This window comes from Schistosoma mansoni, chromosome 1 (genome assembly GCF_000237925.1).
Source record: "Schistosoma mansoni strain Puerto Rico chromosome 1, complete genome".
Classification (NCBI taxonomy): Eukaryota; Metazoa; Platyhelminthes; class Trematoda; order Strigeidida; family Schistosomatidae; genus Schistosoma; species Schistosoma mansoni.
The window spans coordinates 22,552,438-22,564,599 of NC_031495.1; the positions used below are offsets into that span (position 1 = coordinate 22,552,438).

Here is a 12,162-nt window from a genome sequence, read left to right on the forward strand (position 1 = left end):
CAAAATTTTATTTAATGACCGGAAACTTAAAAATGATGTATGACAGTACACTTTGATCATTATGAATCAGTGATTGGTACATAAATAAATCTTCATTTACAGTTTCGATTATTCTTAAGTTGAGCCAAATCATTCCTGTTCTGTTGAGCAAGTGGTAAATAACAGTTTATAACGCAGTCATAACAAATAGCCACACAAGCAGCAATTTTAGCATTTTTAAGGTCGTTACAGACAGACTTGGTTGTTTATATAAACTATCTCCCTTATTTTACTAACTAAAGTTTAATTCCTAGCGATTAAACTTAGTCATTAAATTGGTTAAAGAAAGATGAGGTGTGGTGCTTTCTTTCCAATTGAAATCTAGCCTGCATCACGTCATAAGTTAGAATGAACAGGATGTTATTTAGGTTTCGGCTAGGAGGTTGAAGAAACTGTTCAGCCTAAATAAAAAATAACTGGACAAATCTAACTAGGACAATAGTTTGATCAGCAGACAAATAACAAAAATTTTACATAATTATAAAGTTTAATTATAAATTATTAACTTATTTTACACAAAAATAAGAAAAAAGAACTAATCACTGTAGCAATGCTTTTGTTTTGTAAGCTGGATCATCTGGACGATAATTACGAAAGTCAGAAACTTCTTTTTCCAAACTAATTAGTTGGGTTTGTAACCGATTACGTAGATGCGGCAGAGTATCACGGATATGATTCGTTAGTTGTTGATTAAGTATACGTTGGAGATAAGGAGTTCCCATACGATCAGCCATATGACGATAACTGGGATGTGAAAGGAAAAATCTACGTTCGGCTTCCAAAGCAGCAGTGATATCTTTGCGTCCATCTATATCTCGCTGGCTTCTGTTGACAACGCCTATATAACCTACACAAGTAAAAAAAATTGGGTATGAAAGCTTAAAGAAGAGAATTACAACATAACAACTTGAACAAACGCCTGATAGTATGAGAGAGTAAAATGTAAAAGCAAAAAACAGGCAAAAGGCAAACCACTAGCCCTGAAATGATGACAATAAGTATCATAAAGGCTGATAGGATTTCTACATAGTAATAAATGTGGACAGTGATTTGTGAAGCTTATTTAAAATAAAAAGCTATGACCAAGAATAATAGACATGTATTCGGTATTTTATAATTAAACCTGAATCTTAAAAATCTGAAAGACAATCTACAACTTAATCAAAGTAAAACAATGAGCGATCTGTTTGGAATAGAACTCTAATGATTGACGTGCCGGTTCCAGTTTCATAACTTCTGCTAGAGTGTTGAGAAGTAATCAAGAAGATAAATGTCATTACACGTTGCCAGAGAACAACATACTAAGAGTGGAATAAGCAGATATGGGATACACCCACGTGTTTCAGAAGGGAACAATAATGAGATGCCCATTTATTTCTAACATAAAATCTTCAGTGAATTATGGAGCTGAAGATGTTTGACATGGTGAAATGATAGTTTTCTGAAGAAACAGAAGGGGGAAGAAGCTTATGATCAATGAATCGATCAACATGCGTGTTATTTTCTGAAAGACACTACGTGATTAAAAAACAACCTCGAAATTTCATTACGTTGAAAGATCTCATCATGCACTTGCTTTGCAGCAGAGTCGCGCCATAGGATTTTAATTTGAGTGATGGGCCAACAAATCCTAGTTCAATACAACTACTTTATGTTTCAAGACCCTACGCTATCAATTGACCGACCAGAAACTGCTTTGTACAAGAACGTTAAATATTAGTTCTTTGTTTTTGATATCATTGGTTTACTACACGAATAATATGTGGAATCTGACTATCAAGTTACCGGAAAAATTCATGTGTATAGAATCAAGTCGAACAAAAAATATGTTTAGAGGACCTATTATGCATTGAATAATTGTACAGATTAACTCACTAATACTACTGAATATGTGCAAACTTCCTCAGATTGGTATATTTGGACAGTTGCTAAGTTTTAAATCAACCGAAGTTTTTGGAATAACGAGTAGTAGATTATTTGATGAGACACAGGTTAGGAAATAACTAATGACCTAAGGCAAACGTGCATCCACTGCACATTACCATTAGCGAGCGGAGATCAGGAGAAGCGACACCGAAGAAACAAAATATTCGCAACGACAGGATTTACGTTAACATGTACAGTATAATGAAATGTTCACTGATTAGTAAAAATATAGATTGGGTGTATTCATACTAGTGCAATTGATTCCAAGCTACATTTTATCTCCATGATATCAACACAAAGAACTTCGGACCATTAACTGAGTGTTGTGAACATTTGATTTTAATCACTGACTATCAGGTTTAAATGCTTCTAAACCTAGTCACCGGCAAAAAGTAACCTGGTGTCGTTGAGACAATCTGAGATTGATGGAACGAGAGTCATTAACCTCTAAAGGCGTCTTGAACACCGATCAGAAAACTTCGAGGAACAGTCAAACTCATGAAATACAGACTCGCGAAATAGGAATCGTTTGCGAAATGACGGTGTGGCCAAGAAGTTCGTTAGGAACTTGAAGCCTCTCAGCACAAACATCTTAGGCAGAGTGAGAACACACAACCAACTTTCTAATATTCTAGTCTAACAAGGGGGTTGGAGATGGTTACCCAATTTTACTATTTGTTCAACTCATCATTGGTTTAGCACAGGGACAAGGTCATAGAAGTCAGCATTTTGATCGGCAATTTTTGTCACGTGGTATCTGGCGGGGATAGGACATAACAATTTGGCGCACGGCCTTTTTGTGAGAGATTTTTGACGTGTTAGCTCCGTTCTTCGAAGGGCCTTACCGCCAAAGGTGGAAATCCATGAGGTAAGATGAGGCGTGACATTTTTATGGTCGATCTCTTCTAACCCCTTCCCTCCTTGTGAGAAGGCAGCATCTCTGTTATGCTGGTTGTTCGAGGGAAACACCTTACTGCCGTCACAGCCCTCTACAGTCAGCAGTACGACTTCGCCCTCAGACCTTGAGTTGCTGCTTGTAGTCTTACCGTTCTCCAATCGACCTGCCTGACATGGTAGAACGTAAACGAACATATGTTCCAGCCAATACAGCTCAGTTGGGTCATCACGATAGGCAAGCCCGACCACCACGTTAAGGTACGGCCGAAAGGTGGTTAGGATATTTATTACGTATCCCTAACCACTACTCAATTCAAATCCACGAGCTGTGCGTATTAGCGCAGAAGGTTGAACGCTAGGGGAGACCAAACCAGAATGTGGCAATAATCGATGGAGTCATTGACAGATGAAGACCACCTGACAAAGGTCTGGAAGATAATTGTAATCAGTAGTTGGACATTGAGTGACACGGCTCAGATGATATTGTTTTATCGACCGGTAAGCAGTTGCGAGATAGTCATTATACAAAGATATAGGTACTTTGTTGTGTGATACCTGGTGTTATAATTGGTGTTAAAACCGATTTCTTCAAAATTTTGTATGTGAAAAGCATTTTACATCTGCATCCGATAGGTTGAAATTTAAACTACATAACGAAAAAGCCATAGCTACGAGGTACAAAATCTCTCTATACGACAAATGTTTGAGGCGGGAAAATGTCAACAATTAGTTCAATGCTTTTCTGAGCATACATATTGTCCACAGAACCAATATCACGCAATTATATCCGTTTTCTCTTTGAAAGTTTGGATCGCCATAACTGTAAAAAAGGCCTAGGTGATGTAGAGAACACAACGTTTGATACACAAGTTGATTTGTGCATTTTTGGAAACTACTAACTGAGATGAATGAAGGTCTTGGAATGTCGTAGTGAGATAATATAAAATAATTCCTGATGAATCAGGATTCACTATGAAGTACTATGTTGATATCAGCTGTAACAACCTCTTATTCTACTAACTATTCATTAATAGATATCAGTCTTACTTTTATAGTCAGAACTTCAAGGAGCAAGATTAAGTTCCCAAAACCTTTGACTTCGCCTCAAAAGTATATTTCACCTAAAAGCATAACAAGTTTGGATTGTAATTTAAGGCCTTCTAAACTAGAATTCTAAATCCGAAGACCAGAGAAACGTTTCTAACCTACGGTTTGGACTCCGATGCTTTAAGCAACAAATATAATAAAATAAACACCAAACAATTGAATTACCTCTTCTTAATGGGAGCAATCTATTTTCAAGAATTTCCTGTGCATCTGTTCCTTCATCCATCAAATCTAACTTTGTTAATACCCCGATAGTACGCAGACCCTGTGGGTCATATTCCTTAGCAAGTTTTAAGGCATCGGAATTAGCGAGGTCCGAATTAGCAGGGCTAACAGCCAAAATAAGACAGGAATCTCTCTCTATAAATTCAATGATCATGTTGCGGATTTGAGTCTCGATATCTGGTGGCTGATCGCCAACAGGAACCTTGGTCATTCCAGGAAGGTCAATAAGGGTAAGATTAAGGACTAAAAAGAATGTAGGAGTGAGATAAGATAATCACAACACACCGCTGGGGGAATGAATCCTGAGGTTGATTGGAATGTTTGAGATACCCTTATTAGAGCCCGTGATTCTGTCCGTTTCCTGTTCAATTTCTCGTCGGATATCATCGAAATCTGTGAACTTTTTATTTTTACAGTGAATAAATTCGCCATATTCAACTGTTTAAAAGAAGCGGAATAAGTTAAATAAACTTCCTACCGGATTTATCATGTACCAGCTGAAGAATAAGCGGTCTCCTTGTAACGATACCACTACCTCTCGGTAAGAAATCACTTTAAAGAAAGTGTAATATTATTTATAGCCTACCGCCCCACAAAGTTTTCCAGCACTGAGCTTTTACCAGCGCTTTGGCTTCCTACAACCGCAATCTGAGGTAAATCAAGGTTCAGCGGAAGGTTTAGGGAAGCAAAAGCATCTTGAAGCTTATTAACAAGAGGGATAAGCCTTTCCATCCCTTCATTTCCATACATTTTGCACTAACTATAATTGCAGAAGCTTCGTATAGCCCACCGATGCGTAGCCTTGAAAAATCTCAAGGCCAAACTGAATATTATGACTTCAAACAATCTACTGTAGAATTAGTAAACTATTTCTTATGACGTATATCCTTATGATAGTGATGAGTGAGTATATATTCTATGTCAACTCCGGCTCTGAATCATTCCTAATAGATCTTATATATATCGACTCACTATGAGGATGATTACATGCCACCCCTTAGTAAAAGTGACCATGCAGTTTCAACTTTTGACTCCCACATAACTGTCAATCACAAACACATGTCAGCTCAATCTAGGCCTAACGTCTGGAAATCAAATATACAAAACACCATGCACTCAGCATCGTCAATACATTGGACAATGGACTCAGAGTCGTCAATTGAAAAGACTTGAGATATATTTCGAAATTTATACTTAAAAGTTATCACAACCCTCATCCTTTTGACTACACCTAGGGGACTGAGAAACTCTCCACCATGGTTCAGTAGGGAGGTTCGCGTCCTTCTCCGTAAGAGAAGGAAAATTTGGATAGATTTAGGTTACTGGGGACTGATGAGACAAACCTCGACCCTCTGTAAGTTAAGAAAGTTGGACGAAGAGAAAATTGTTAAGGAATCCATAGAATGTCCTTAAAGCCTGTATTCCTATATAAACCAAAGGATAAAAAGAAGAAATGTTCCTTCACCATGGGTAGACAGTACTGCCTCATCATTAGTGGAGGAGGACTTTGATAAAGCTCAAGTATTCTCAAACTACTTTAGCAATTTATCTATTATAGAAACACTTTTCCCATCGGTCCATGAAAATCCCTCCACACAAACACTGGACAGCGTGACCACTAAGGAACTCGATGTCTTTGTCTGCTAAATTAGCTTGACATAAGCAAATCCACTGGACCAGATGAACCGCATCTTAGGTTACTAAGGGAATTAGCTAACTTTGTTACGAACCCTTTGGGTAAGTCCCGTCTCCAAAATAGGTACGAAACACAGACTTGAGAATTACGACCCATAGTGTAGTTGTTAAAATCCTAGGAAAGATTATTCTGAAGGAGCTGTTTAAGAATCACGATGAAAACCGGATCCTCTCGGAAAAGCAGCATGGTTTTAGAACAGGTTGCTCTCGTCTCACAAACTTATTAGTCGCTCGTGAAAGCTGGTGCGCTCTTAAGGACCAAAAGTTACCTATAGACGTAGCTTACATCGATTTCAGCAAAGCTTTCGACAAAGTTCCTCACAACCGGTTGTTATATAAGCTAAGGAATGTCGGGATTGAATGCAATCTATTGATGTGAATAAAAGACTTCCTAGTTGGGTGCCAACAAAGAGTAAGGGTGAACTCCAAGTTGTCTAGCTGGGAAACTGTGCTTAATGGAGTTCCCCAGGGTGCAGGTTGGGAAACAGTGTTATTCCTCTTGTACGTAAATGACCTCCCTCTCAGTCTTGCTATATACTGACGATGTCAAGATATGGAGAGCGATACAAAGTAAGGGTGATAGCTTAGAACTCCAAAACGATGTACAGAAATTATCTTAATGGTCCCAAATCTGGTAGTTGCCGATAAATGCTTCCAAGTGTATTGTGATGCATATCGGTCATCAAGGTACAGATACATGCACGATGAATAACACTGAGCTACCTGTTGTCCAGACACACAATGACTTAGGAGTCATCGTTAGCCAAAACTTCAAGACTACTGCACACTGCCGTGCAATAGCCGCCAAAGGTTTTACAATTCTATGGTCAATACGTAGAGCTTTTAGTCATATCGACGTTAAACAGCTTTTGACTTTATATACAGTGTTCGTGCGTCCTAATTTTGAGTGCTGCATACAAGCGGTTAACCCCTGCCAAAAAAGGACAGTGAGCTCTTGGAAAGGATTCGGAGAACAGCGACCAAGCTGATTCCCGGAATATAGAAGCTCACGTATGATGCTAGATCAACAGGCTGGATTTCGTAAGGATAGATCATGTACAGACCAAATCGCAACTCTACGGATCATTGTGTAACAATCAATTGAATGGAATTCATCACTCTACATCAACTTCATTGACTACGAGAAAGCATTTGATAGCGTGGACAGGACAATACTATGGAGGCTTCTTCGACACTACGGCGTGCCTGAGAAGATAGTCAATATCATACGTAATTCCTATAATGGATTAAACTGCCAAATTGTTCATGGAGGACAACTCATCGACTCATTCGTGGTAAAGACCGGTGTGATGCAAGGTTGCTTACTCTCAACATTTCCCTTTCTCCTGATGATCGACTGGGTCATGAAGACGTCAACATCTGGAGGAAAGCTCGGGATACAGTGTGCAGCTAGGATGCAGATGGACGATTTAGACTTCACAGATGATCTGTCTCTTCTATCATACACGCAACAACAAATGCAGGAGAAGACGACCAATGTAGCAGCAGCCTCAGCAGCAGTAGGTCTCAATATAAACAAAGGGAAAACCACGATTCTCCGATGCAATACAACATGAACCAATCGAATCACACCTGATGGAGAAGCTTTGGAAGAAGTAAAAACCTTTACATATCTGGGCAGCATCACTGATGAACACGGTGGATCTGATGCAGATGTGAGGGCACGGTTCGGCAAAGCAAGAGCAGCATATTTACAACTGAAGAACATCTGGAACTCAAAACAATTGTCAACCAACACCAAGGTTAGAATTTTCAATACAAATGTCAAGACAGTTCTACTGTATGGGGCGGAGACGTGGAGGAGTACGAAAGCCATCATCCAGAAGATACAAGTGTTTATTAACAGTTGTCTACGCAAGATAATTCGGATCCGTTGGCCAGACACTATCAGCAACAAACCAGATTCCAGTGGAGGAATAAATGAGGAAGAAGCGCTGGAATTGGATAGCAGACATAATGAGGAAGTCACTCAACTGCGTCACAAGACAAGCTCTGAAGGCCAAAGGAGAAGAGGAAGACCGAAGAATACATTACGCGGAGAAATAGAGACAGATATAAGAAGAATGAACAAAAATTGGACAGAACTAGAAAGGAAGGCTCAGGACAGAGTAGGTTAGAGAATGCTGGTCGGTGGCCTATGCTCGATTAGGAGTAACTGTCCTAAGTAAGTAAGTAAGTAAGTATGATGCTAGACTGACCAAGCTAAGCCTATTCCCGCTGTAATATCGAAGAACTAGGGGCGACTTGATTACAGTTTTCAAATCGCTTAGTGTTAAATTTGCACCTGATATGCCTTCATTTTTCTTGTCCTCCAAAACACAAAATTTACGAGGATACTCCAAAAAGTTTGCAAGCCCAGAAAGAATTCCTTGTCAGCTGACTGTCCACTTTCCCATCGAATCATCAATGAGCTGAATTATTTACCTGAGCACATGATTGAGACTCCATCCGTTAACTCTTTCAAAAGAAAGTTGTATCAACTGAGAGACAGTCATTGCTAGGACTTACATAGGTCAACAAGCCTTCTGTCCTTTCCAAACTGAAACTGATTGCTAATGTACAGAGACAGAAATAGTTTATGCTGAAAGGTATCGCGCAAAATGTGTGTAGCGAACGAAAACTCAAGAGAGGAAAAACAATTTACTATAGCCTTCATTAGTGGACACAAGAGGAAATTCGTAATCATTGGCCTCTAACTTCCGTTTAACAATATTCTCAATATTGTTTCTAATGTGGACCCAGATTTATCAACTATATATTAAACAAGCGTTATGTTTAACGACCTAGATTGATAGTTGTTAAATAATGGGAGGTCATTCCGTGGATTACATCTTCCAAACACGTATGAGTTAAGACGTCTGGTAAAGTCGTCACTACTATGGTGAACGACATTAGATAGTAATGTATTTTTGAAATTAATTACAGGACTATTGAGGAAAAAGTCTTGTGTTGAACTACTCATTACTTTTATTCCTCGAGTCGCTCAGTATAATAAAATAACCAGTGTTTTAAAATTTTCTCAAATTATCTGTCAAAGGATTGATCACAATTTTATGTGTAGTCATATTACAACTGAAGACGCCACAGGTATTGTATATTGACAACACGTTAACCAGCAATACCTTCTATTATCGAAACGTGTCAACCCAGTGAAATTAGAAGTCAGAGGCGAATAGATTCAAAGATATATTTCGTAGGCTATCGATATATTGAGGAGTGATCTAATCTGCGTAGCGATTGCAAGGGATGTTGAGCACGGTGCGGATGCACGACTGAGCGCCTTCAGCTAAGTGAGTCCATTAAAACTAATATGGTCAGTATCCAATGTGAAGACTTGCTGAGCTACTGATTTTGGGGATTTACTTACGCTACTCGAATATGACCTAATCGTTCAGCTGAATAGGTCAAAGTTAAAATCACTTGAATACTGCCAAATCACTGATAAACGAAGCCTTAATGTTTCCGCAGAAAATCTAACCGGAGAGAATAACTATCCAATCTTCTTTGATGAAGTATGTAAAAGCAACCATAGGTTTCGTTTAGCTTTATGAAAGTGTACTACGTTGAAGACCTGGTGTCAGGATACATAAATAGTACACTACCTTCATTTTGAGGCTTTTTTAGTTACTGACGATGAAATTTCAGTTGAATCGCTCATGGTTTGTTCCATTCCTTTCCGGAGAATTATGGTCCCTCTATTCTTTCACAAAATAAACATTGCCGAGTTCTGGTATCTCAAAATCAGTGAGATCATGGAAAGCTGACTGCGCTATTTATAAAAAGGGGTTTATTTTTTTGCGTTATAGCATTCCAGATTTCTGTTGATTTTTTCTTACTATAGATTAGATTTCAACCCATATGTAACGCTTTTTATGTTATTTTTGTCTGTGAAATACTCTTTCACACATGTCTTACTTTAGGTTTCACTAGCTGAAGTTTTTTCATTAGTATATAACTGTGTATTCATGAACACCGTTTTCCCGTTTGTTACATGAGTTCAGCCTGTCAATGTTTTTTGATGTTCTTGCTTTATCTATCAGTAGTTGAAGTTACCGTCTTGATACAATATAATTACACTAGTAATGTGATCACTTTTGACTTGTTGGGAAATTTCATATGTTGTATCCACATCACATTTTTTAACTTAGTCGTTAAAAGCCATAGATAAGGTTCCTTCCCTGACGAAGATGGTATGTAGTGTGACATCTATAAGAGATAATCCCACAAAACATGTATCGATATATCGCAAGCTATGTATAAACACTAATTTGAACTGGACGCACCCTGCCGACTGACTAAGGTGATTTTCGTAGGTGAAGGTTTGGAGCTTCCCGCTCTAATAAACGTGTACACGAGTTGCGCGGAGACTCAGACATACCATATGAATCAGGTATGGTATTATCTGAGACCGGTAATAGAGCAGCATTTTGTGGAGTTTGAGTGAACACTCCAAAGGATATTTATCTGTTTTCTGGTTATAATGGGGGGATATGAAATATATAACAAAAAACAAAAAAAATTGCCTACAGTCTTGGGACTGTGAATTAGAACGACAAAGGTTAATACATGGTGAGATATTGTGTGGTTAGTGGACGATATGACCATGTGGTGGCAATCAGTTATTTAAGTACAAGGTTAGTTGTTGGGTGATCGGTCCATTGTTAAATGCAGTCTGGCTTAGGTAAGCTGCAATGAGGATGAAGTGAACTGCAAATTGGTGCATAAAGCAATTTAGAGAAGGTTTGAATCGTGATAGTTTCATTTGACCGGATGCTTTTAGGTCGCCTATATCTATGACTCGAGTAACCAGTAGTGAAGACAGGTGACCTAATTTTAATTGAAGGGCATATTAACCACTTCAAGCAAGTACTAAAGTATCACAATCTGTAAGCTTCATTATGCAGAATTTTCCAAAGTAAGGTAAGATTTCGTTTAATATTTCTAATATTCTAAAGGTTAAAGATGAACTTACGAAAAACCTAGAAGTACTGTATGAGCTGAATAACAACACTTTTGCACTCCCATTCACCGGATGCAGTCAGTATGCCTGTACAACCGGCAGCTTGAAGACACATGATACAAAATCTAGAATTCATGGTAAGTAATGCTAAAGAAAACCATGAGGTCGGCGAAGATTTTAGGAAGCAATTATAATGAAATACCGTTTAATTTAATTAAATATAGTAGCTCAAACTTCCTTATCTCGCCTACTAAAATTTTCGATCTGTCCTTTGAGTCAGGCACTTCCTCATGTAAATTGGAAAACTACGTACATTGTTAATTCGACAACTCACAATAATCTAGACAGGCACCAATCGGTCATACCTTCACAATATGGATTCATTTCCAAAAAGACGTGCGTAGCCTGTCATCAAGAATACACTGATTATATAATAAACACAGTTTATTTGTTATTTTGTTAAACGCATAAACATTGGCACAGAAGGTCAGCAAAATATATATGCACCACACAAAGTTGTTTCTCACTTTGTATGTGGTCTGGCTGATGAACCCAAAAGACATATTTTTCATAGTTGAAAGCGTGAGTCAATTGAAGCTAGACCACCATGGAAAACCTGGAAACACTGGACGGCCGTGTTAATGTCTAACACCGTTGGATGCCAGCTCAGTGGTCTATCGGTTAAGGGCTTCGGCTCGAGACTGGTAGGTCCTGAGTTCGAATCTCGCGAGAGCGGGTTCGTGGATGCGCACTGCCGAGGAGTCCCATAATAGGACGAAACGGCCGTCCAGTGTTTCCAGGTTTTCCATGGTGGTCTAGCTTCAATTGACTCACGCTTTCAACTATAATAAAATACTAAATCTCCACAAAACCCCTTCAGATATATCTTTGTTTTTTTACTTTAAATTTTTGACATACTACACAAAAGAAAAGTCATTATTCTTACTTAGTTTCTTGCAGCTGTCCAGAGGGAAATAAGATTCGTTATTTACTGTACTGACTGTTTAGTCGGTTACATCTATCGTGTTAAAATAAGTTTTAAAGAGTATATATATATATATATATATATATCAAACATTAGGCGAAAGGCTAATTTAAGATAAGTTCATTTTTCTTAAAGTATCAAAAGAGAGCTCATAATTACTGATATTTATTAGTTTCAATGTGATGAGTTTCATCTAGATGAATAACGTATTCGAAAACAACAATTTTCAAGCAAATAATCTTGTTCAATAACATCATCAACAGGGTCTACAGTTATAAGTCTATATTTATTGTATTACAATGGTCAA

The 12,162-nt window shown here is 38.2% G+C and overlaps 1 protein-coding gene across 1 annotated transcript in view; it reads right to left on the reverse strand.

Annotated features, from left to right (window-relative positions):
• Smp_129050 (putative dynamin) overlaps nt 1–4,944 on the reverse strand; it is a gene marked incomplete at both ends in the record, with an annotated part of 64,160 nt that extends 59,216 nt beyond the window's left edge. The window contains 5 exons of the mRNA XM_018793679.1: nt 583–886; nt 4,135–4,437; nt 4,480–4,632; nt 4,673–4,746; nt 4,781–4,944. Of these exons, the coding sequence (XP_018648167.1) occupies nt 583–886; nt 4,135–4,437; nt 4,480–4,632; nt 4,673–4,746; nt 4,781–4,944 (998 nt within the window). The remainder of the gene's footprint in view (nt 1–582; nt 887–4,134; nt 4,438–4,479; nt 4,633–4,672; nt 4,747–4,780) is intronic.
• Nucleotides 4,945–12,162: the final 7,218 nt, after the last annotated feature.